At 40.5% G+C, this 26,947-nt stretch overlaps 1 protein-coding gene across 1 annotated transcript; it reads right to left on the bottom strand.

Moving 5' to 3' along the window:
• Positions 1 to 19: 19 nt before the first annotated feature.
• On the bottom strand, positions 20 to 25,517 carry PDGFRL (platelet derived growth factor receptor like). Its single transcript, XM_041402559.1, has 6 exons — positions 25,440 to 25,517; positions 17,874 to 18,168; positions 10,455 to 10,606; positions 8,901 to 9,194; positions 8,472 to 8,611; positions 20 to 5,415 (listed from the first exon to the last, which is right to left on the bottom strand). Exons 1-6 carry the CDS (start codon positions 25,492 to 25,494, stop codon positions 5,227 to 5,229), a joined length of 1,125 nt encoding a protein of 374 aa, XP_041258493.1. The 5' UTR covers positions 25,495 to 25,517; the 3' UTR covers positions 20 to 5,226.
• Positions 25,518 to 26,947: the final 1,430 nt, after the last annotated feature.

Below are 26,947 nucleotides of genomic sequence, written 5' to 3' on the forward strand. Positions count from 1 at the left end.
GTAAAAAAATGGCATGAAGACCTCTGTCAACTGACTCCTTAGTGTCTTGGCCAACCTGAGTATGCAACTTTGAATTAATTTTAAAAACAAATTGAATTGCAGCCATATTTTGCATGGGTTCTTGGTTTCACATCCATGCACAATTCTGCCATTTATGAGAACTTTTTTTGCAGGGTGCAATGGATTTTGGATTTCAAGTCAGTAGGGTTGTAGTCAGAACCACAGTAGCCCGCAAGGTGAGAAGTTCTTAGCCGAGTTGCAAGTTTAGAAGCCTTGACCTAGCTCTTACCTGCTGAAAAGGAAGCACTGATTTCCCCAAAATAGCACGTCTGTTCCTGAGGATAAACAAGATGTAGATTTGAAAGCCAAAGAGAAATGCAATAATTGTAACTAGGTGCATTCTTAATTCAGTTCTCAAGAAGATTAAGTAATTTGTGAATTCCAATATAACTGGTGACACACCTTGCCTTTTTAAGCATTAGCATTTGTATTAACTTTCCTCAGGGCTGGCTAAATTCACCTGAGGATGAGGTAGTATCTGTGTATTTTATCCTGCTAATTCTACCACACTTTCCCTCTTAGACTGCAGGATTATTGGTGTTTTGACAGTTCATCAGGTGAAAAATCCTGTTCAAGAGATTCTGTAGAGGGAAACATTTTCCTGGCTGCTGGAACTGGAGGATGAGGGTGTCAGCATTTCTGGAAATATCACATGCTGAGTTTCGGCTTCAACAGGGTAATTGGATAGCCTTGCTCCACCCTTGATCAGACCTGTTTAAGATGACTGCTCTGTACCCACTAAAACAGGTTCAGCTTCAGATTAGTCTTAGAAAATACTACTGACGATTACAGTAGCTTGGGCTTCACAGTAGGGCCACGACATTGTTACACTGCTGGTTAGCTAAAGCTGGTAGCTGGCTGAGTCTCCCTGGCTTTTTCAGTAGCTTGGGGACAGGAATCAAGGGCGTGGGAAAGCATTTAGGGAACTCAGCTGGAGAACCACTTCAAAGTATTTTACCTAAGACTTGCAAAATCTTGGCTAATAATGAGGAACACAGACATAGAAACAACAGTTAACAGTGCTCATACAGTAAGTAAATTTGTAATATATTTAAACTTGCGATTGACTGTTTCATCATTAAATTTACTTAAACCTCTCATAATGTGCAAGTTAAGGGTGCCATTTCTATGGAACATTATGCTTTATTTTAATCCTTTTTAGGGCCCTGTACATGCCACTTATTAGTGGTGTCAGTACTTAAAATATTTAATAGGAGGTTCAAATTTAACTATGAAAATCCTATGTTGGCTACAACTTGGCTTTAAGTATGTCTCAGAATATCCTTTATGAATATGACTTTCAATGGTCAAAGAGATTTGATTGCATGTATTTGAGCTGAATGCTTTACAATAAATATTTTGTACCGACTGAAGGATTTTTCTTCTGCTTATGTTAGTCAAAGGATCTTTAATCTAAGGAGGAACATTTTTCCACTTACTAAAAACTCTTGGTATCTGCTCAGCACAGCAAAACAGCAGTGGTGAAGCTTCATGGCACAGATTATTAGCGTTCAGCTTCTCCTTAGAAAATTTCCCTTTGTTCCTCCACTTGTAGGCAGAAGATATATGGAGCTTTCTTGTGATTCTCCAGAACATTCTGCGTGTGAGAAAAGCCCCAGGTAGAGGTTAGCAGTGTAACAGGTCCTGTCACAAGGACACTTACCTAACCACCTAAAGAACTTTATTACTTTAGTTGCAGTGTAATGCCTCAAATAAAACATGCGAGCAGAGTGCGCACAAATGTTTGAAGGTTGAATACGGCACAGCCCTTCCTATAGCAAGAGCAGGGAAAGCTTTTCCAGGCTACCATACAGAACAGTAAGTATGTATAGTAGACAATACAAAGACTGTTAATTTGTTGATCATTTACCTCCACAGTACAGGTGACTCTTCATGTCTAAACTGCTTGCAAGTAGACTCTTTAATGCTTTTTTGAAGAAATGAAGACTGCTTGTATGTAGAAATCAGATTACAGAAATAACTGTTTAGTGTTTGTCCTGTTGGTCTCAACGAATTAAATAATTCTGCTAATCTGTAAATACTGTTTCAATGTTTTTCTCTGTTTGAGTATTAGTATTTCAAGCTTTAACTGAAGTACCATGTGTTAGTAAAGACTTTGTTCAATCCAGTAACTTCTACATATTTTGGGCTTTTTTCTTTAGCATTAGGTTTCCTTCAGGAAAAGCTAGAAATCTGCTCATCATCATAAGCCAAAGGTCAAGCAATTGAACAAATTATTTTCTTCAGATATCCAACTTTACTCTCTGTTCCATGTCTAATGATAGGTTTCAGAGGAAGCTAAGGTGACATTTAACAGCTGTACCAGATAGTTTTTTGCCATTCAAACTATGCATAGTATGGTTCACCTTCAATGCTTTTCTCTAAAGGTCATTGTGTAAGTTGCACTGTATTTTTTATAAAAGTTGAGGTGAATCATTTCCTTGAGCTAACTAAAGACTTGATGTTTCTGATTACTAACACCAAAGACACTTCCATGTAAACTGGTGTAATGAAATTCCTTCTATACAGTAACCAACCACTGATCTTGTCTGACAGCCAGGAAATCATTTAGGGCTGAGCTGCAGCTAAAAAGATCATAAAGTTGGGATAACCACTGAACCCCGAAGAAAAAAATACCTTCTGACCACTGCTGCTGCCTTTCCTTAGAAGAGCAGTGACACAGGTATAGAAATAGAAATAACAGCACTGGCAGCTTTTGGCATGTAACTTTGACAAGTCACTTACATTTTATTTCCCAGGCTTCATTTTCTTCCCCTGTCACTGTTCATTTAGGTGACATGTGCAATTAACTGCATCAATGTAACATCAGCTCTGCCCAAGAGGCTTTTGGTAAAATAAAAACTGTGTAAAATACACAGTAAAAGAATTCTCATAGTTTTTCAATTACAATAATTATTTTCATGCTTGGTGGGAGGACAAGGACAGAAAGGAGGGACAGGATGTGACACCCACCAAAACTCTTCCTTAGAGGCACTGCTTCTGTCTCAGTCTTGAGGCCTGCATGTGATGGTTAGGCATAACCATTGCACCCTAGGGGAATACTCAAGCAATGGATTTACACCATCTTTCCTCTCCTGCCAAACTGTCATCAAGAAGTGATGCCTCCACTGAGCTGCTGAACAAAGGTGGGCAGGTGACATGATCTCCCACTTCCCAGATACTTTGAGAAGAAAATCAATTGTTGAATTACAGGCTCAAATGCACTTTGAAATTCAAAAAGCTGGCACAACTCCTTGAGTTCAAAGGAAAAGACATTGGTCTGAGGACTGAAAATGCTGAAAAGGAATTATCACATTGCACAGCCTCACCTAGAAGATCAATGAATGTTAAAGTTAATTTGGTCAGAATAAAAGCACCCACGCAATACAAGGACATTTTTTTCCTAAAAAATGGTCCAAAGATCTTTTTTAGGTATTACTATGAAATTGTATAACCTACTTAGTCTTTGGATTACAGTGTAATGTTCTTGATACATTTTAACAGATTAACCTTGCCTCTTACACCTTCAAAGTTAGTTCTACTGCATATTGTTTTAATTTTTTTTTTAGATACCTTATTTTCAGAGGCCAGAGATGAAAAAAGTTCCTGGGGAATGTTCTCCATGTAGCCTATCACATGAGACCTGCATGGACCCATTTCAGTCTTTACCACTGGTATTTCTCTTATCAGTTAAATTGGTTTAGGTTCCTGCATGCTGAAGAAAAAGCATTCAGCAAGGTTGTTTAATGTTTTCATTAGCTACACTACTAATCAGATCACTGACTTTAGTGGGAAGCTGCCATTTTTACATTAGCACTTAGAGCTGTCACTATTCCAAACAGTGCTGTACATCTGCTCGAAGGTCTGAATCAGCTGGAGCACAGGGCTACCTCAGGCCTTCAGCAGAGGAAAGTTTGAGGAATTCCAGTCAAACGCAGGCTGAAACAGAGGGAAGTGTGTGACCAAGGGACCAGTTCCTGCTTTGCTTCCTTGTGTGTTCAGAAAAAGCTGGTTTTCACTTGCCTTGTACGTAACATGGCTTGCATTAAATGGTTTTTGTCATTTCTCTACTAAGGAGTAGATTGTATTTAAAGTTCTAGCCCACATAAAGTTGGTGCTTGAGACTAAGAAAAAAACCCCAAACATTGCCAAAATGTCCAATAATGTTGTTATCAAGTTCTTACCTTCTCCTCTGGCAAGTTCTTTCTTTGTACTGTTAACTGAACCCAGGGTGAGAGAAGCAGTGGCTTATTTATCCAGGTATAGTTCTGTGTAAATGAAAATATCTTTCCTTTTCTCCTAAGTAAATTAATATAATGAAATTGAACTTGTTACTAACCTAAGAAGAAACTCTGCTGTAAAACTGAACATTATTCTAATGTTTGCTTTTTTGCTTTTTTTTTTCTGTTCTGTAAATGCTAATAAATAAATGCAAGTTTTACCTTTAGCAATCATAATTTGCTACGTAATTTACTAAACATAACATCAGACATCTAAAGAGTGAGCTATTAAGTAAGCTACATATTGTAAGGGCGTAGGAATGCAACAACATAAGGAAAATCGAGTATACCCAACTACTTACAAGTCTCTGGAGATACTAAATATATATTAAGGTCCTAGAGGGCATTAATCTTCACCAGGAGAGAAAATTTTGTGTTTGTCTTTACATACATATGAAAACGAGCACACACACATTTATGTTTTCATGATGTTCAGAAATTTAATTATTCTTGCAAAATAAACAACTGCTATTGGCTAACTTTGTTACAAGGCTTTTTTAGTTTGCTTTTTTGTTGTTGTTGTTTTAAACATGTACAGTACTCTTACTGTTAAAATTGCACGTTCCACACAGCGTGGACTTGACCTCATGCAAGAGTCTGAGGGAAAGACTATATGCAAAGGAAAGCCCAAAGAGCACCTGTTTCTAAATATGCACACACCCTAGGCATGTTCAGACTTACACTTTAATGCTTCATCGTAGTTTCATTAACTCACTACTGCTTGACAGGACACTCTCTTGTGGCCTGTCAAGCTCATCAACACGAAATGCATTGACATATAAAAGAAACAGTGAGAGAGAAGCTACATTTAAACATTAATAAAGAAAACTAATGGCTATAATGTCAAACAACGTACAGGTCAGTCCAAAACCAGAAGTCTTTTCTATCACTTCAGTTCAACTTTTGTAGCTACTGTTGTTTCTCCTTGTAGGTTCTGAGTTATACAAATATAGTTTCCCACATCTGTGTCTTCAAAATCCTCCACAAGAAGAACACTCTTTGAGAGTCTTGTAGTATGGCCAATTCCTCTGTTTATCAATCTCCAGAAGTTTTGAATAATCACAGGCCTCCCGGACTGTTAACAGAACAAAACAAAAACAACCCACCCACATAAAATAGGTGATTCCACAAAGTGTATTTAGTGACACCACCCCATCACATTGAAGCAAGAGGCTGGAGAGTACGAGCCTATATCCAAAAGTCAGCCCTAAGTGAGGGAACTGAAGGTGTCTGGCAGTGGCAGCAACATCCCTGCATTAAATATTGATGTACCAATAAGCTATGCCAAATAAGGATAATACAATGGCTCTTCCACTCCAAGCACAGGTACTGGAATTGGCAAAGCTCTGCTGGAGCCTGTGCATGAGCTCAGTTTTAGGCCACTTACTAAGGCTGCATTTGGGTACCTAATCAAATAGGTGAGGTGTCCTGGGGGAGGTGTCAAGATACATGCGTGAGCTCATTTTCAGACTTCAAGCATGTCGCAAAAAGAAGGCAGCAGTGGCATGAGGTAGCTGACTGAGCTTTCATTCTCTTTTAGCACAGTGAACAGCTGTATGTCACATGCTGAAAACTAATTCCTCCTATAGTTTTAGAAAACACTACATCAGATAACGTAGAAACAAACAGTAACAATTCTTAACTACTTCTGAGTTAACTGTCACATTCTGCTTTCCAAAATGTGTATGTAACTTCAATGCCAAAAATAGAAACCCCCAATGTTTACATCAAAAACTACTTTTTCGTGGGTTTGTTGTTGTTGTTTTGGTTTTTTTGTTTGGGTTTTTTTGGTTTTGTTTTGGTTTGGGGTTTTTTGGTTATTAAGTAAAAGGCACTTTTTAAAAAAAATTCTATAAGGGAGTTCTCTAATGGACTGGTTATGAGTTCACACTACCTGGCACCTCAGGAGGTCACAAAATACTGTATAAGAGAAATTGGCCCAATGATAGACTAAGGCAGTCTCTTTTCTTCCAAAATCCAGCAGCTGCTAGTCAGCACACTGGCTTCTGCTATACCAGTAACTGGGATGAAAATGCAAGAGAGAAGTTTCTGTGTGGAAACCATATTCCCTTGCCTCATGACATAGATGGATTAACCACTTACCAATATGAATGCTACAAGGCTTAAGCTAGATGTAGCAATAGGATAAGTTAGACACTTATGCAGAGTCAAAGCTACAATCTCACACTTGCAAAATGACCAGTACAAAGGCAGCTCTCAGTTTTCCTGAAACTTAGGGATGAGTCACAGTGCAGTCAGGGAATGCCTAGGAAGTGGCAGGCAGTACCAGCTATAGGAAAAAAACCCATAAAAATTCTTGGCAGTTGTAAATGTAATAGAAATTCTTAAATATTTAAAAGCAATGAAGCCACTTAGCAAAGCACTACCTCCTGTTCCAAGCCTGAAAATTAAGCGCTACCTACAACCAAGTAATACTGCACACTTAATTCAAGTCTAAGTTACTTCTTAAATATAGCAAGTGGAACATCCTTGACCCTACTGAACGTGAAGGTAAAGGCTGTGCAAAGTGGACTCTCTTTGCCTGGTTAGGCTCTTGCTAGTCCATTTTTCCTCAAACTAACTGCCTGCTTTGCAGCCTGTTGCATGGAATCAGATTAAGGGTGGATCTGTATGCATTCACAGCAGGTGAATGAGCAAATGCAATTGTCAGGGAGTGGCAAGGGGAAACAAGGAAGAAAACCACAACTGAGTGGAAAAAAAGAAAGAGAGGCTAGTGACTACAGAGATAAAAGGAGGGTCTCCACAATGCACCGTACCTAGGGACAAGCAGAGATTGATGTGCTGCTTCTGCTCAGGAATCGGGCAGTAGGTGCGAGCCCAGCTGCTGAGTGTTGTGGGCTGGGACAAAACCATTCCTGAGCTCCCAGCACTGAAAGCAGCAGCATGAATGGAAACACCCAGTGAATCTTAGAACAATATCAGCCCTTTTTTTTACATAAAAGGTCTATATGACCAGCATCACTGATGGTCTTGTCTCTTCTCCTCCCACCCCACCTTTTTTCTTTGCAATATATGAACGCTCTCAATAAATGTTAAGTTTCCAACAAGCATGCAGTGCTTCTACTCTGACATTTACTTGATCCTTTTGTTGGGGCAGAAACCCAAACACAACTCTCCCCTCCCTATCCCCAGGCACAGCTGGAGCTGAGATAGTTTACCCTAGTGGATAAGCACAGAGGCAGGCCACAGGCGAAAGCCTCTCTCACCCCCCCCCCGTAGGTGGGTGCAGTGGGAGGGTGTAGTCCTCTGTTGACAGCCCATGTGCCCTGCACTGCAGCTCTAGTATCCATAGCAAACAAGGGAGATAACCTGCATGCTTCAGCTGTTTATATCCAATCAGTGCTAGAGAGGTGTAAACATGCACATGCCAACATGCATCAGGTGCAGTAAAACCACTGGGAGCAGCTGGGCCAGTCACTGCCAGCAAACCAGGCTGGGGGCAGCCTGGGAAAGATGCAAAACTAGAGTGGATACTAACGAGACAGAGTTTTGGAAGGCCAAGCTGGGTCTAGAATGATTAAGAAATGAGCTCCTGCTGTAACAGGTGAGGGTGGTTACAGGGAAAAGAGAAGGGACCTTCAGTGATGCTAGTCAGATACATCTTATTTTGTGCAAGAAAAGATACCACAGATTCACATTGTGTTTCCTGTGGATTCTTTCAGATGAGGCTGGGCAGAAGCAGATTCTGCTTCAGGATATGGGCAACAAAAATTCTGTGCTGGAATAATTCATGCACCCAAGCCATGGAGAAAGAAGGGATATCAAATGCAGAGGCATCAGTGGGCCTTGTGGCTTCCCCTAGAGCAGCTTCCTGATGCTGGTTGGCTTTGACCCTGTCTGAGGCTGTCTTTGGAAATGCTACCAGAGGCCAAGCATCTCTGGAATGGAAATGTGATGGAGGAGTGAGCTTTGCTGAATTTGATTTTTACTAACAGGGCTCTCCAGCTTCATCCCTGCGTGACTTCTCAGGGAGATTCTCAGGGAAAGACAGGCTGAAGTTGAAAGAGGATATGCTGCCTCCTCCTGCCAGCATGCCTGAACTGGCAAGAGCGTTCAAAACGCTGCCTTTGTGAAGAACAAACCATTTCAGGCAGGGCATTCACCTCTTACCTCTTGCCCTGGATACTGCCACCTGAAGTTCACATCCACATCTGGCTCCCCAAGGACTGTGCAGATGACATGAACCCTATCACCAAGTCCGGCTCTACTGGATGACACCGCAATTGTGGTTGAGGGTGGGCCTTTGGGAACTGAGACAGTGTTTAGAAACAAAAAATTAGCTGCTGAAGTTAAATACACTGATCACATTGAGAGTCAGTTTTTGACTCACTTTGCTTAATGCAACAGGTGTCTTACACCTGGAACTTTCCCCTCTAAACTGGGAAATTTGCTGGAATTTAAACCTGATAAATGTTTTATCACATGTACTTTTGATCAAGGTTTTAAAACTCTCACTACACTACATATTTCACTTCTAAAAATTATTTTCCTAGCATCAGCAGAAGAGTCAATTTAAGCACAGAGAAAACTGCACTTTACCTTCCACATACAGTAGGTGATATTTGATGGAAATCTGAGGTGCTCCCTGTGACTCTGCTTTGCAGTAGACAATACCTTTATGATCAGAAGTAGGGTGCTGGAAGACAAAACCCTTCTTTGCATCATAAAAAATATAAGTTCCATCTGTTTCAATTTCTTCTGCTGGAAATTCCCTGTGAAGAGTCACTTTTGCTGAAGGAGTAGTAACACGGCATGGGATGACTGCAGGTTTATCTGGGTTCAGGTACACAATCTCAAAATAACTGGGAGTAGGTACAAAAAGCTCCTCTCTGTCTGTGCAGAAGAGTTGACATAATTACAGAAATAATTACATCTTGGTTTAACAGAAAGAGAAGTACATTTGACAAGAGAAAATAGCTGTGAGCAACGTTTAAAACAAAAAGCTTTGGCTTAATTTTAATATGCACACACACAAAAGAAAAAACAACATTGCTTGCATTAAAAAATAATTAAATTGAAAATAAAAATGAAGTATTTTTTTAATCTTAAGAAAATCTTTGGAATGTCCTTTAGTAAGCTTCCAAATACTTATCTGGATCCCATCTCCACTGGTAAGATAAGGACTACTAGAAAAATGTACTTTTTGAAGCTACAGATTTTTATACCTATGCTTTTAGCCAAAATGTTTGATTTACTGTCCTAACTAGAAGAAATATTTAGTGCCCTCAGAATCACAGTTAAGGAGTATTTTCATAATTAGCATGCTTCTTGGAAACCTAAATCTGAAATTCCTCTTTCTAGCACAAGCATTTACATAATAATTTGACTGAAAAGTTTATTCCAGCCTTTCTAAGGAATGTATCCTAAAAACATCAAGCTCTTCTTTCTCATGGTCCAATTTGCCTTCAAAATGTATTGCAAACCATCCTATCTTAACATTTTGTACTAAAATATTTTCTAGCCATGAATACTTTAGCTCTATGAGGCATCAAAGGTTATTTTATTATTCAGAATGGTTTCCAGAATAAAAACCAAACCACTTGATTTCAGCTCTGTTGTACCAAGCAGCAACAAACTGTGCACAGGCTCTAGGGGACATCTCATGCACTTGAAGAGTGTTTTGCCTCTCAACATGCTATAATGACTCAGAGAAACTGTGGCCTTATGGAGATTTTTAAGGCAGTGCAAGTAACTGGAATTAATTGGCAGTGGGGGAAGAGTCCATGGGGTCATCTGAATGCCATGACAAAATGAATCTTCTGCACAAATTTATTTTCTTTATTTAGATACATTTTCAAAAATTGAAACATTTTTATTAGTTTTGTAGAAAATCCTCAGAAAGTGTGTTATAAGGTATGTGCTTTTCATTGCATTTTCCATTACTTTGGGTATTTTGCATAATCTGAGGGAAAATGGACTCAAAAAATCACACTAAGCAAGTAATTTTCTGCCCACCAGCAGTCTTCATAAACATCCACTAAAAATATATGAAAACTGTGGCAGTAATCTTGACAATGAAATCACTGATGTAGCTTTATTCCTGTCCTACCAGCAAATATATTTCCATTAATAATCCCCCAGTGAGTTAATTACCTGTGAAAAAGATGTATGTTGATCCTGTTTTAGTCTCATCCTTCCTGCATTTGTTACCATTGCACAGCTGAAGCCAGCAGCTGTATTCACCTGTATCTGCAGCAGTGGAGTTTGCAAGGATCAGCTGACTGTACCTGTCAAGCTGCTTTATGCTGTGGAAAAACAAAAACGAAAGGCAAAGACAAGCACAGAGGAATTTCCTTGTCTATTTCTGTCAGCTCGTTTCCACTTTTGATTTTTTTATTCCTTCTCTGCAACTGATCACTTTTCACTTTCAGAGCTCTGTTGCAACTTCCTCTTTTGCTCTAGCAGAGACTGTTTACATGAGCAGTTTTATTGATTTTAACTACATACAAGAGCTTGCAAGACAAAAGTCTTGTACAGTTCATTTTTGCATTCCTTCAAGTCTCCATTTTGAAACTGGGCTGTGACTGTTCTAGACCATATGTTCATCTATGTTTTGTCCTAGTTTGTCCATGCACAGCCCTTTCCTTCATTCTACACGTCAACCCACATGCACCTCAGTCCCTTTTCAACACTGTAATGCTGCTTCAATAAAATCAAACAAAGATAACTGACAAGTAGTTAGTAGCAGGTATTCTACTGAGAGTTTGTTTAATAATTTCTGCCTGCTTTCAGCGTGAATGCTTTACCAATTTTTAACATACCAGTCCAAGTTTCCACTTGCAAAGAGCTGCTACCTCAGCTTGGATTTGTCCTGCAAATTAAGTCATTTTGCGTCACCTACTCCTGTGGTCTAAGTCACCTCACTGGAGTTTCCTCCATATCCCTTGGCTATTTTAGAGCATGACCCTGAGAACTGCTGGAGGTGTACTGGCAGTGCCATCATGTAACTACACAAAATTCAACCTGTGTGATTATTTCAGACTTGATTTGCTTTTTTTTTACCTTCTCCTGAATTTCCCAGGCACATCTCTCAGTGGGTTGACATTTGTAAATGTGCAAATATCTATAAATATGTAGACATATACATAGATACTGACAATTATTCTAAGAGGCAAAGGTCCTTATGAAATACAGTAACTAGAGTCTCATCTTGTTCTTTTTTTATATATTTTAAAGTTTACCTTCCTGGCTCTTTCTGGCAGACAGATGGTGGTGTGGATGACAGTCTACTGGGTTGACTTTTGATGGATTGCAAAAGCAATGGCCCAAAAGTACCAGTTCTCAGGGAATCCTGTCAGCACAGCCACGTGACAGCACTGATGCACTCTGCTGCTGCTCCAACCCTTAAAAATGTTCTTTTCAACCAGCTGCTTCTCATGGTAGTGGATCTAGGTCACAAAGGGTTCCCTCTTTCCTTTGCAAGACATTGAGTTACAAGGTAATTTCTTTCTAACCAAGTCAGGAATTTTTTTTTCCAAGTTAAGTATTTGATAATGAACTTCTTTTTACCGTTTTAAAAGGGATTTAGACAAACACAGTTTGCATGAAATGTGAACAGCTCTCACACTCATTTAACTGTGGATTTTTTGAATATTTATTACCCTCCTAATTCTTAATAACATGGCAGTTAGGCAGATACCCGACTGAAGAATTTCTTCCTGGGATTAGCTTCTTTGAAGAAATTTTTATCCTTTTTTAAGAGTTTTGCTTAACTGTCCATTGCAGGCAGAATAACTGCTTAAAAACAGAGGCCATGACTTCAGCTGCATGTGCTTCCCAGAAGTTCTGGCTCCCGAGGTGCTCTGCTAGCAGTCTGCACAATTAGCAGCAATCACAAGCAGAAGTTCACATGACCCAGTACTCAGCCTTCAGCCTGGCCAGCAGCTTGGAGACTAAAAGCACGCCAAATAGACACCTCAAACAGATAACTGGGAACTGCCTTTTCCACTAAGCCCTCAGACACCATTAGATCCACACCAACATAGACACACATGGATCCACCACAGGGCAGTGTTGAGGCCTGCCTCAATAAACAGGCAAATGACAATTCCTATCCACTAATGCACTTGTCCTACACAACCTTGTCTGATTCCATTTTTTAGAATCATGTAATTATGGTGCAGTAGTCTTCCCATTTTTAATATATACACTACCTTATATTATAAACTATCTTCAGTTTTTGGATAACTTTTGAGAGATTCCTATCTGTGCAAGAGAACATGCTGTGTATCACACCCAAAATGAAGAAAAGATAAACCCAAAACATGTCCTAGTCTGTGTTATTACTATTTAGTTCCACAGTTCACATTTCACAGGCTATATGACAACCTCAGAATAAAATGTTTTCCAAGGATCAAGTACTAAATGTCTACAATACAGAGAAACCTATGCCAGAACTCTTTTGCTTCCAATCATTAATGTAGACACTGAGCTATAGCTTGAAATCCCAACAGATAGCAAAATAAGGTCAGAGTTAATTAATTATTGTACAGTGTGTTCTTCTTAACTGTGAACAAGTTATTCAGTAATAACCTAGCAAGGTAGTCATCCACAAACATGCAATAACAAAACCTGGTATCTGAGAGTGTAATGTTGAAACTTGAGACATGACCATATTAAGCAGACAAAACAGGCCATATAAAATAAAGTATTAATGGCAAATCCTGCAGCTAACCAATATTTTCAGGGCAACTTATCATTTCATTAGTATTTAATTAGTATTTTAGATGCTGGGAAATCTGACCCAGAAGCCAAAACTTTCCGGTATTGTAGATGTCGCAAAATAAAAACGTTGTATATACAAACATTACCAGACTGTTTAAAGATACTAGAAACATAGCCCAAAATCTTATTCCATACATTCATCTTATTAAACTTTATATAAAGTTTAGATTTTTTTGCCAGAAAACTGTCACATTTAGAAGCTAAAATATATATTTATATAAATATATATATAAAGACAGTATACATAGCATCACTCAAAGAGCATCTACCAAATTCCTCTCAAGTAGCTGCATTCATACTGACAAAAGAGAGCTTATCTCAAATACACACTCACTAGAACAGGAACATAACATCTTGCTGTTTTACACAAGACAAAAATCCTTAGCTTTTAAACTTCAAAGCACAAGCAGCAAACTCAAATTCAGTTATACACACTTGCACAACTGACATCCCACTAAGCCTGTGGGATGCATTCACTGCACTCAGTGAAAGCAGTCTAATTTCAGTCTAATTCTGGCCCCCACCACACCCAGTTTCCTCAATGTTTGTGGGAGTGCTCCTGTCCAGACACCCTCCTCTCACACGAATGTACATGTGATGTATGTCCAGCTGTTTGCCCCAGCTTCTTTCATCTGAGCAGCTCCATTTTGTGTCAGTTTACTTATCAGACAGTCAAATGCAGCTGGTCTTCAGCAGGGGAGAACCAAGCTCTGACCAGGCAACTCAGAGACCGTGTGAAGTCAGAGTAGCTTTCTGCTATAAAGCTTTAGTAAAGGGAAAATCTGCCTGCCCTTATTTTTATCCCTCTCTTATGTTGTAGATCCAGTTTCTGGGTGAGCCTCCTGTCATTAATTTGTTATGCACAGTCTTACAAAACAGCATTCCAGCCCTTCTGTACTGGGTGTGCAAGACCAGCCTCCGACTGTTAACACCACCAATGTTTTTGGCCAGTTCAGCCAACACACAAAATTTTCAGACAAAAAGTATGCAAGTGCTGCACAAACCAAGGGAGCATTACAGGAGATAACAGGCTAGTTCTGAAGCAAGCTTGTGTGTGTCCTTAAGCTAGGAACCATGTTTGCATGATTCAAGCTTTCTCTCAGAGTTGCATGGCACACTACAGTCTCTAAGGCTAAGTAAATTGTTTCAGTGTGTACTGTTGTGTACTCCAGTTAGAGCAGTGGAAAGGCAGAATTTCTGCTCCACCTCAGCAAGAAGCAGCCAAAGAGTCCTTCTCCTCCTCTTCCTTTCACTCAGCATCTCTCACTCCCTCAGATATGGTAATTATAGCACATGTAACAGTTCCAGACACATTAAAAACCGAGACTCTCTAGTACAGCAAGTAACATATTTTATTTACCAGGTTGTAGAGTACGCCTACAAGGACAAATTCAATGAAAGCACAACCACTAATACTACAGAAATGGCTTTTCTAATGAAAATTTTCCTCTTTAGAAAAGGCATATTTTCCCCCCAGATTGCTGTATTCTCCTTACCATATGGGTGAGTTAAAAATGTGGTAAGCATAGCATGGAGGCAAAACATCTGGGTTTTATCCCTACTTCTTTTTGCAACCACCTAGAGAAAATACACGACATTGATGCTAAATTTAACTAGTTGCAAGCCAAAATACCAGAGTAGTTCAATTTGCACATACCTTCTATTATTTAAGGGAAAAGTAAGAATTAGACGCCTGAGCATCTGTTGCTATGAACAGAAGAACTGTAGCCAGCAACAGCAACTGCAGGGATCTCATCACCATTGTCTCTCCTCCTTTTCACTTTTCCTCTGGCACACCAACCCGTTCCTTCACTTTCTATTACCTCATTTTGGCCCCATCACGTCCTCCTGCTGCTGCCATCAATTCTGGTTTGCACCAGTGCCCTAAGTCCAGCAAGACCCACATGGAAATCTAAGGTAAAAAAGCCCAGCCCAGTTAATTCGCTTGGGTTTTGCCCCAAACCTCACTAACTGGTAGTGAGGGGATTATCTTATTCTTGGTCTTTAAGTACTTAAAAAATGTTAGAAGATGCTGGACATATATTTACCTAGATGACTGAACAATTTCTGCTGTAGAGTATTATTTGCTAGTAAGTTTTCTGAATTTTCCCCCTCTGCCCTATATTAATCATTTTGTTTTAAAATAATGAGGTAATGTATTAATAAATTTTTTTAAATTGCCTATTGCAGTTGATGCTTGGTGCATGGTGAGCATATTCCATGAGGAAGATTTAAGCTCCTCTTGAAAGGTCATAGCTTTGCTGACCATTTCTAGTACCACCTCACTTACAAATGCCACCAACTGAGCTAAGTAACATGCTACCTTTATGGTACTTCCAGTTAAAATCCATCAAATATTTCTGAAACCACAGAACACAAATTTCAAATTTCACATTCTATAGAGCAGACTTTGTTTCACAGGCACCTATTAGCACTACAGCAAAGACCTTGAGATAATTACCAAAGCCATGCTAAAAATGTGATGAAAATGTAACTGCACAGGATTCTGTGGTCAATGTCTCCATAAATTATTACTATTCTGTGACTCTTAAATCTGCTTCTAATCTATGTTTTCAATTTCTCTAGTTAATTTCAGGATCTTCTGCTTGCATTCAAAACTGATGATTTAGTCAAACAGCCTTACTGTTTAACAACTTGTTTCAAAAGCAATGACCATTATATTTCAATACAGGTCCTTAAGTATATGCCTTACATACTTCTAAAAGAAAATAAATACTTAGGCAAGTTGCATCCACCCAGTCAAAATGTTTTATAGCACTTTTTTATGTGGCATAAGTAACTTTTGTTATATGGTTAAATTACCACTGTTAACTTGAATGAGTACAGAAATGTAAATGGCTGAAGTAACAGGATCCCAAACTACTTCAAACTGGAAAACAGAAAATTACACTATCGTGACACTTATTTCTGTTTTCCCAAACCATCTCAATTTCCTGTATTTTGTCCCACATGCATCAATAGAGAACACTTAATTTTGCATGAGAGGAATAGACAGCCAAGTAACCAATAGACAGCAATAAGAAACATTCAGATTCCTCTCCAAAAACCCTTAATACTGCCCGGCCTTCTTCAATGCCAGATTCTGACACTCAGCATGGCCTGGAGGTCTACAGGACCAAACCACGCCAGCAACCTATTTGCAAATGCACAAAACATTAAGACAGACTTGAGAACAATGACCACCACCACATACACGCACGCTCCCTGCTGGTTTGCTCATCCAGCTCTGGCTTGCTGGGAGGCCAGGTCTGTACTGCAGCTAATAAACGCCACCTGCTGAAAGAAACCTGGAAAGAACGGTATTCCTTGCAAAAGAATAACCAGTAGCAGGTTAAAGAGGCCACTAGATCTTTTGACAGATATTGCTGTGATGAGCCCACAGCAGGATCCAGCTTGCTGCTGTAACTTACTGTGGCAGAAGCCTTGCACTCAGTCAGGGCAGTTCTTGGGCGCCTCAGCCAACACAGGACAAGCCAATAATGGCACAGAGAACTGGCTCAGGAATTACAGGAGGATGTGCTAGAGATCACAGTGGGTAACCTCCATTCATCAACAATCCCCTTAAGAAACAGAAGTGGAAAAAAGAATATATCTGAAAAAGTAATTAACTGGGAGTGATTTTAAGGAAACATCGCACCTGTAAATAATGAAGTAATAATGAACACTGGGATTCAGATAATCTGAGTTACTTAGACCATACACACTTGTACTTAATTTAGGAACAACAAGACAAGAGCAGCTGACATCTTGACTCATACCTCTATGCCCCTCTCACCCAATAATCCAAGAAAAGCTCCTAAAAACTCTTTCTTTGGGTATCACTCACAGTGCTTCATGGTCTCAATGAAACAGCCGGTGAAAACAAACACTTCTCAGAGCAATACAATGCCTGTGGAAGACATCCTTAAGCTCCTTATATGCCCCTCCTCTTTCTAATACAGAACTAAATTACTACATTTGATCTACATTTAGCTACATGTACTATCCTGAAAAACCAGGAGCACAATGTATGGAGAGTCTCAGAAAAGATGTTCAGAGCAACAGAACACTCAGATGGTGGGGCAGTCAGTTCCTCTTCCTGCTAACAAATCTTTGTGGTTTTCATTAAAATGTCAAAAGATGAAAGAAAAAGCTTTCCTCAACTTCAAGTAACAACCCTCCGCATTAAACTCTGATGCAACACAAGCCCTGCAATTTCATTTTGCATGCAAAAACAACTCTGAATGACTACTCTCACTTGCTCCTTAGCATGAAGGCTGGTGTATTTTTTGCTAGTTAAGAGATGTGGGTTTGAGTCTCTTCAGGAAATTAACCTTACTACCTCATGTGTTAGCCACATTAGCAACCAGTACAGTCCAACACGAGCAGGTCTCTGCAGAGCAACAGAGTTGGTAGCGAGCACCTGACATCCACACGCACATTTTGGGAGTTTTACTTTGGACCAGCCCTAACGTGGTTCCCTGTTTGTGGCTGGAGCACGATGGTGAACATCATCTCCATTTCAGATTCATCTGAAGGAAACAGAGTTCACATGCTATAGGACTATCCTATAGTAGTATAGTGCAGTATAGACTGCACATCACAAAGCAGTAACTGGTGATGACTAAAAGTTGCTCAGCCTTTTTGTGGACACTAAAAACTATTAAATAGAACATTGTGACTGTAAAAATGTAAATAAACAAACAAACAAAAACCAACAGTGGTGCTGAACACAGTAAGGGAAAAAAGTTCTGGATTTTTCCTGCAAAAAAATAAAAAATAGCTTACCTGAGTCTGGAGTCTTTAAAGGTGTCTAAATAAGAAGGATAGTTCCAAGTAACATTACTCCCCTTACATCGCAGCTCTATGCTTTGTCCTGCAGCCAGGCTTAAGGTGGCAGCTAGTTTCTGGAAATGACCTTTATCCATCACCTGTGTCAGTATGGACTGGGATTTCAAAGATGAATCCACAGACTCTCTCTCCTTCATTTTGGGATTCTTGGGTTTTACTTTCTTGTTAACAGGCTTAATTTTGTTTTCTCCAGGTTCTTTGGGACGCTTACTCTTCGCAGCCTGTCCAACAACTGGTAAAATAAAGAAAAGAAGACAATGTTACTGATTAGAAAAAGTTAATATAGTCTTTTGGGGAAAAAAAATTTTCTTTATTATCCCACAGAATAACTGAAATTTTGTTCTCCCCAGAAAAGATGCAGAGAACTTAGTAAGAGTTAATTTCCTTAAGTTTTCGAACTCTGCCATGACCCAGTTTCCTGGAAATGGGTAAAAAAAGAGAGCTTTCAAGAACATGTGGAAAATCTATACTTACATAAACAGAGAAATAGGCAAGGTATGAAAACTTTACAAATGGTAAGGGAAAGAAATACAGCAGCCACTTTTGTCATGTCCCCCTCCCGGTGCTGTCGTGCAGCACTCAACGCTACACAAGCTCTCCACGTTCGTGTCATGTTCATCACTCTGCATGACCTCTTCACACACCACACTTCCATAAGGAACACGTGAAGAACTCACAAGTGTAAACTTCATGACAATTTATAAAATACTAAAGGTGATGCAGGTTTCTTAGTTTACAGTAATTACTGAAATGCAAGTGATACTTCAGTCACTTGAAGGTGACTTACTTAAGCTGTCACTTCTCCATAAGAGCCATTTATTTTGACAGTCCAGATGAAGACAGAATCTTATTTAGAGACAAACAATATGATATTCCATTACCAACTAGAGACAACAGGGATGCCCAGTTGCCTTAACAAACAAAGGAAACAGAACGAAAAAGTGAGGCGTCTCAAATATTTAAAAATAAAAACAAACAAAAAATTCCAACTTTAACTGAAATCAGGAAGCACAGCCCTTTTGTGAGACAAGCCTAAAACTACTTTTGCCAGACCCCAGAAACACCACTAACTGCACCTGACAGCGAATTCTTGTTTTCCACATGGAAACACTGAGGTATTTCATTGTACAAATCAATCAATAGGCACCCTCTGGAATGAAAAACTCAGCATACTCATATACTCAACATAATTAAAACTGGTACGAACAGCAGGAATCCCAGATTCCTGCCACTGATGGCTCCTGTGACACTCCTCAAACCCCAGCTGGACACCTTGCACTGCATTAGTTTTGACTTCTCCAAATCCAGGCTGATGTACAACACATTTCTTTTAAACAACACAGCGCCTTGTGAGCACAAATTTTAAAACCAGGAGTTTGTAGCACTTTTTCCTTGCATTGCATTAGAAAGGCTACAGTAGGTCAAGCCAAAATTTATTTGCACTGACACCACCTAGTGTCAGATGCCAATCAGAGAAGAGGGCAACCATCTTTGTTCCTTTGATACTACTCTCCTAAGACTCCAAGACCCTTTAGCTCAAGGGGTCTGTGAACCACAGTTGCCGTCATTTTATTGTGTTTAGCTGTTTCTGGTTTGGGTGATTTTTTTTTTGTTGTTGTTGGGTTTTTTGTTTTTTGGTTTTTTTTTTTTTTTTTTTTGTGTTTTTTTATTATATTGTCCGTGAATGTTTTCCTTCATTGATTTGTCTGGTCAATTTTGAAAATTACACAAATTACACATAAATACCAGATGCCTTCTAGTTTTTGTATTAAGTACATAAATATCCATGTTTTTCCAACAACACTCTCTCCAACACATATATTTTTAGAAAACTTGAGGGTTTTTGACTCATTTTCTTTCCACACTGACAAGTCCTACTCCAATTATTCCTGTAAAGAATATGCATCTTACAACAGTTCCGTTTCACCACATTTGGGTGATGGCAAGAACACAAAAGCAGACTGTACACCAGGTTCAAGGTATGCTCAGATCTAGTTGTACATATTAACGGTGTCTTCTTTCCTGTCGAAGCAGCTCGTTAGTTTTCAAGATAGCAAAATTAGGAGCTGACTTTTTTTTAAAATAATCAAGTGTAATGCCAAGACCACTTTCCTAAGTAGGAACTATTGGTTAAAAATTAATATGTAGAAACCCATCAAGGCATACATGAAGTTAGAACAGTTTGTGCTATTCAGCATCCACCAACATGAAATCTGAAGTCCTATTTTCCCTGCCCAGTCTTTCAAAATTGAGAGATCATTCTGCAACTCTTTACCGACAGTTTTCTTTTCTTTTAACAGATACTTAAACATGCTGAAAAGCATGCGCCTTACAAGATCCCTGTTAAATTCAGCTGGTTAAAAGCAATTCTATCCACATGGCCAAAAGACTAATTCCTACTCTTTATTTCCTATTAGTGATTGTCCCATGAGAGGTCTTCCCTTGTCTCACAGCACGTTGGTTCCCAAGGAATTTTTTACAACAGGCTTAATAAAACCCTTTGGGAATCCAACTACATCAACCAACTCATCCATGGCCACACTCTTACAAAAAGTCCTCCGAGAACCTCAGCAGATCAGAAGAACAAAACTTCTAAAGGAAAAAAAAGGCAGTCATGCCAAAGCCATACTGACTTTTCAGCAATTCATGAGCTCAGTTTCAGTTTACAGAATACAGACGTCTGGCTTTACGCCTCTACCTCCCCCAGATATTGTAAAACACTGGGATATTCCATTTCACTGGAAAGGTATAGTTATATTGTATGATATAGTGATATGCAGTGATATCACAATCAATTCAGTTGGAAAAGACTTCTGAGATCATCGAGTCCAACCTTTGACCAAAACCCACAATGTCAATTAAGCCATGGCACTAAGTACCATCCAGTGTTTCCTTAAACACCTTCAGGAACAGTGTTCCACCATCTCCACTGGCAGTTCATCCCTATGTCTAATCACACCTACTGTGAACAAATTCCTCCTACTGTCCAACCCAAACCTCCCTTGGCCCAGCCTGAGGCTCTGTTCTCTCATCCTGTCACGTGCTGCCTGGGAGAACAAGCCAAACCCCACCTTGCTACCACCTTCTTTCAGGTAGTTGTAGACAGTGATAAAGTCATTACTGATGCTCCTTTTCTCCAGGCTAAGCAACCCCAGCTCCCTCAGCCACTCCTCACAGGACTTACCCTCTAGACCCTTCACCAGCTTCATTGCCCTTTTCTGGAAAAAGATAAGTTATGACAAGCTATGCAGCTGGGTTAAGGCTTCACCAATTTCAGGTTCAAATTTCTTTTACACCTCAGGTGTATATCATAAAATCTTGTCACTTAAACAGTTTCTGTTGCTAATTTTCTCTCCCACTGATTCTTTTGGCATGTTAATGAGATGTCTTAAAATGATTCTCCCCATTGAGAAAAATTTTATTTCAGAGTCTGCTCTTACAGTGTTTCACAGGATACTGCACTCTAAGTTTCTTCTTTGCTTATCATGTCACCATTTGCAATTAAAAACTCTCTAAGCACCTCCATAGTGAATATGGGTGTGCACAGATAAATTGTTAAATTTCACTTTCTTATCCCCCATTCCTACCCATCATAAAAATTCTGCAGCCATGTCTCCCTGCCCCATCACGGTACATCAGCAGAAGAAAAAGTATTTATGGCTGGTTTTATCATTTTGTAAGCCGTTTCTCAAACTCTTTTTGTCTGCTTTATTCTGGTTTTTATATTTAACCCACATGTGAGTTAAGGAGCCTCCTCCTCCTCTTATGTAATTCCCTTTTCCAAAATTAAACACATCAGTGGTTTCTTTGTCTTTTATTATTCCTGCAAGAATATCAGAACTACAGTCAGGCCGTTCCACAACAACATCTGAATCTAATTACTTGAGTACTGCTCCAGAGCAAGTCAAGAATTGCTGCTCTTCTGAGGGGCTCTCCGAATAGCAGCTCCAAGTCATTATTTCTGGCCATCTAAACAATTGCATTCTGCACCACACCTCGATGTGTGTGACCCAGCCCATGTGAGGGGAAGTTATTCTTCCTTTTGCTCTTCCATCCAGTCCTTGCTGCTCCTCTGACTTTCCTTAGCAGAGCAGTCTCTACACACTGGGTGGTCAGTTACCAGGTTGGTTCTTCTCCACAAGGCTGGTATTTCAGCCCTGATGACTTTTACCATCAAAACCCACCAGGAAACAGATTTAACAACACACACTGCCACTTCTCCCTCAGGTAAGCTATTCCATCTTAGTGGAATTCTATCATATTACTGTGCCCTAGTACTGGGAGGTTCCACTGACAGGCCTGATAAGCCTTTTGAATAAGCATTCCCATTCCAAATTGGCCATTCCAGTTCCTTGTTGAACTTTCCAGATTACTCTGTAGCAGCATACAAGCTTTGGTTCAGCCATCCTTTTTCTTTTTTTTTTTTTTTTTTCATCAAACCCTACTGAAATTTGTTCAAATTACTCTTTGACATTGCCACTACTTTTTGCCAACCTCGATCCTGACATTACTTCTAAGGCACATGAACCCTGCAACCCCACCCCTAGGAAATGCTTCATCCCATACTGTGTGCTCTGCCACACCTGAAACTCTGCCTTTAAGAAACTGTTAAAGACTTCCCTATGAAAGCTTTTCAATATTAAGTGCCAGAAGCCTGGTTTTGATTTTCTCAAGATTAAGTTCTTCCTCTCCACACAAGCTCCCTCTTGTTTCATGTTTCTGCAGTTCAGTGAGTCTGAACACTTTCCTCCTACACCACGCTCCCAGCTGCTCACTGAGAGCCTTGTCTGCCTGACCTTGTACTTCCCTGCTGGTGACAGCAGGGGCATTTCAGCTCATCATCACATGAGCTTTTACCTTCCTACACAGAAAACCTGGTTCTGCCTCTGTTGCACCTCCCAAAGAGGTGAGTTTCCAAGCAAGCTGTGGCCATGCTCCTTCCCAACACTCCCTTTTAAGTCTGTCCAGATGTCTACTGACCACTTCCAGCACCACTTCTGCACCTCACAATCCTGTCTTCTGTCTTAGCTGAAGTAAGTCTTATTATGCCAGGTAACAAAATTAACTGCTACAGTATCACCCAAGGTAAAGGGTGACAATCAAATCCCTCCAGGAACACAGAAACCATCACCAAGAATACTCCATTTCCATATCTAATCTGCAAAACTTTCCAAAGAAAAGGAACACAGTCAACCAGCCCATTTATGCAAGCACATGCCACGTTTGGGATATTTCACTGTCTCACTAGAGGTAAGCACTGAGCCCACACTGTTTTAATAACACTGCACTGCCTAATGTTGCACTGTTTTAGTGCAACAGCATTCCTTATTATATATCAAAATAGAATAAAATTAAGACTTAGAAAAATATTAATTAAGAAAATGCCTCATTTCTACCACTGATCAGCTCCTGAAGTCTGTTCTAAGAGGCACTGTACTAATTTCAGTGATAACAGTACATTTGGGGTCCCTAGTAACACATCATGCCAAAGGAGGAGACTATGCATCCATATGCCACAGAAATCTATCATGCAGCACTTTTGCTCATGGCTCACAGTATTAGTCTCACCCTATCCTTTAATGTCTGCCCCTTGTTCTCACAAATGTCACACACACAACAATATCAAAATGGGTGTTAGTTATATAATCCTAAAAAGCATTTCCTTTTTTTTGAAACATCACCTGTATCCACATGCAGATTCCACTGGTCTCACAGCTGCACAGGTTATAACTCAAGAAGGCCCCTGATCTTCAAGTGTCAGTCTAGAGAGCAGTGTGTGAGCCTGGTCTCCCACAAGGACAAAGGAGTCATGCTCACTGTCCACCAGACATACCCACTCCACAAGGCACACCCATGCTACATCTTGGCACCATCAGAGACTTACAACTCTCTCAATTTATACTGATTAATTCTTCCCTGAGGTGAAAATAAATTAAGTGTGAGGTTACCATAAATTTTAAAAAAATAAATTTTAAAATATAAATAAAAAATAAATTAAGTGTGAGATTACCATAAAGTACAATTAACCAGCAGGACTACTATGAGGAAAGAGTCTTTGTGATTACAAGTAATGTAACAGAACAAGCTGGACACATCTCATCATTTGTGATAGTTCAAATGAAAAGTTAATCATCCACACACAGTGCCAATCTGGAGGGGAATATTTCAGTAGTTCATAAATTAATGTAAGATAAATTAGGAAGACCATTTTGAAATTACAATTCCTACATTAGGACTTCTACATTTAGCTTCAGACAAGAAACTTATTAAACGTGCCTGGTTACCTTCTCCCATCGCTAAGCTTCTGTATGGCAGAGCAGGAAGCACCCAGTCACACCTCAGTATAAACATAAGAAACTGACAAGAACAGAGACTTGGGAAATCTTTCTGTAGCCAAAGTTACAACTCATTTCTTATTCTGTGTTTTTATTGTCTACTTCTCAAATAGAAGACTTTTCTTGATGTGGTATACCCACAGACCAGATCTTTCAACAGAAATCCTCTCCCACATCACTCTGATCCACAGTGCAATTCCTCTGCATGTAGTCGTGAGAGAAACTAGGCTGGAAAAGGCTTCTGGAAGTCCCTTCCCATCTCCATTCAGCTGCTCTGAGCCATGTCCAGTTGAGCTCTGACTTTCCCAGAGGCTGGAGACTCTACAGTCTCCTCTGACAAATTCTCTCTATGCTTATCAGCTCTTAAGGTGGAAAATTTTTTATGTTCTTATAAGGATTTTTTCCTTATAACCTACTAAAGTACTTGTGGTAACTGCTTCTGACTTTCACCACACACCTAAGAGCCTGCCTCCTATTTCTCTACAAACCCTTCCACAGGTTATGCAGGCCTTGATCCCCAAGCCCTTCCACAGTGAAAAGCAATGGAATTACTTTTTTGTTGTTTCTTCCAAATAAGTATTAATAAGTTCATTCACATTTTGCAAGAGGGAAAGAGCTCCCTTTTGTTAGTTAAAGTCTACATAAGTCAAAAATTAGTTACAAATGTCCCTTCCCTACCAAGACTTTCTCACAGCCTGAAGCGGCTGTGAGAAAAAAGTTATGAGAACTTTTCTCGTAATAACTCAAGTTATGAGTAAAGTTCGATGCCCTCAATCAAATAACGATGCAGAAAGCCAAAATTTTGTTGTTGTTGTTTTCTACATCCCAGCACCACGTCCAACGCTGTCCCACGTCCAGCACTGTCCCCTCCTCAGGCGCCACACGGGATCGGACGCGTTCTGCCCCAAAGAGAGGAGGCGGCAGGAGCAGCCCCAAAATCCAAGCCCACATTTTCGCCTGAAGGCTTCGGCGACCGGCTGGCCTCACACGACGCGACCAACCCGCCTTCCCTCCGCCTCTGCCCAGCGGGACGGGAGCCCTGCCGCCAGCCCCTCCCGTGATGGTTCCCGCTCCCGTCCCCGGGACGGTCTGGCCGGCGGGCACGGCTGGGAAAAGGGAAGCCGGCAGCGCCTCACAAAGCGGAGGGACCCGTCGGTCGGCGGCTCACCGTGTGGCAGCGCTTCCTGCAGCAGCAGCAGGCTGAGGAGCATCCAGAGCCGCATGGCGGGAGCGGCCCTGGCACGGCGGCGGCGGGGCGGGCGCGGCGTGAGGCGGCCCCAGGGCGCCTCGGCGGGGAGGGGCCGGGGCCGGGGCCGGGGCCGGGCCGCTCCCGCCGCCCGCCGCCCCCCGCCCTTCCTTGCTGCAGGCTCGGGGTGTGGAGCGGAGCTGCAGCCGCAGGACGTTCGGGGACACCCGGGGATGTCTGTTCTTGAAGCAGCTCCTCGGCGCCAGCTGCCCCTCGCCATACGAGGCTCTGCAGAGGTCCGGCTGGGGCCTGCAGCCGGGTGGGGCAGCGAGAGCCGCACGGGCTGTAGCGCAGCTGACCCCGGGGGCTGCGCGTATGGCACCGAACAGTGCTGGCCTAAGAGAGCAAAAGTATACTTTTGCGTCAAACTGTGGCACTCGTATCAGCCTGCCACACCGAAAGCTACCTCACTGTGGAACACAGGCGGTCTCTCTCTGGACACAGGTGAAGCACATTGAGACGGCGCAGCTCTCTCTCCCGTAGCAAAGAGTTGAAGGTGGTAAACTTGATGTCTGCCGCGTGTGTGTTTCTGCTCACAATGAGCTGTAAAAAGCCATTCCTTGAAATTTGAGGGTTTCCTTGTAGGAGAAGGAAGAAGAAAATGTAACTGGAGGGGTCACAAAGGTAGATGCAAGGCAAGATTGGACTTGAACGGGGGAAAAAGAATGGCTGTCAGAGATCAAAGGCACACCCTGCAGTAGACACAACCACAGTCCAATGTGAATAAACAAAAGTTGTGTCCCTGTCCACAGCTCCAGGGTCACAGCAGATAGCTGTGACCAGTCAAAGCTACTGGTTGCAATCCTTATGTGCCTTCCTAGGTGAAATTTCCCTTTTGCTTTCACACACAGGGTAGGTCAGTGATCTAATGGTGTCTGAGCTTCAAGTATTAGTGTATTATGGAAAATATGGTAATAGCACATGGAAATAACACTCAGACTGCATTAATTTTAAGACATATTTAAACTGACATATTCCTTTTACCTATGTGTACAATGTGTATGATGAAGAAAGTTATTTTATGAATTTTACTCTACAATGGGTAAGCATGAAAGACATTTTCATTTATAGCCATCAGAAAAGCTAATGTAAATCTTCATGTAAGGAACCCAGTCCTGCAGATGAGTAAACTGATAGATTAAAGTAATATTTTAAATGTGATTTGAATGTGACATGCTTGCAGAATGACTTGTCCTCATTTAAATCAGTGGCCCTATTCCACTGCTTCACAGGACCAAGATTTTCAAGACCAGTCTTAGTATATCTGTATGTACACTAAGGTGATTATTAATAATTTGAATACTATTATATGATTCCTTATAAAGAATATACCTCAGAAGAAATACTGTTATAACTACTTTTAAGTCTGTGAACAAAGATGTCTTTGAAAACAGTGCCAGATGATAATCTTGCTCTGTCAGTAGGGTTCT

The sequence above is a fragment of the Onychostruthus taczanowskii genome, unplaced genomic scaffold (assembly GCF_017590055.1).
Source record: "Onychostruthus taczanowskii isolate IOZ18803 unplaced genomic scaffold, ASM1759005v1 scaffold2, whole genome shotgun sequence".
NCBI lineage: Eukaryota > Metazoa > Chordata > Aves > Passeriformes > Passeridae > Onychostruthus > Onychostruthus taczanowskii.

Bases quoted from the DNA above. Each gene is read 5' to 3' on its own strand.
- PDGFRL (XM_041402559.1), bottom strand. From the start codon at position 25,494: ATGCGGCTCTGGATGCTCCTCAGCCTGCTGCTGCTGCAGGAAGCGCTG. The intron at 18,169-25,439 runs GTGAGCCGCCGA...TTATTTTACCAG, and splicing joins GCAGGAAGCGCTGCCACACG to TTGTTGGACAGGCTGCGAAG. The intron at 8,612-8,900 runs GTAAAGTGCAGT...ACACTGTCTCAG, and splicing joins TCACCTACTGTATGTGGAAG to TTCCCAAAGGCCCACCCTCA.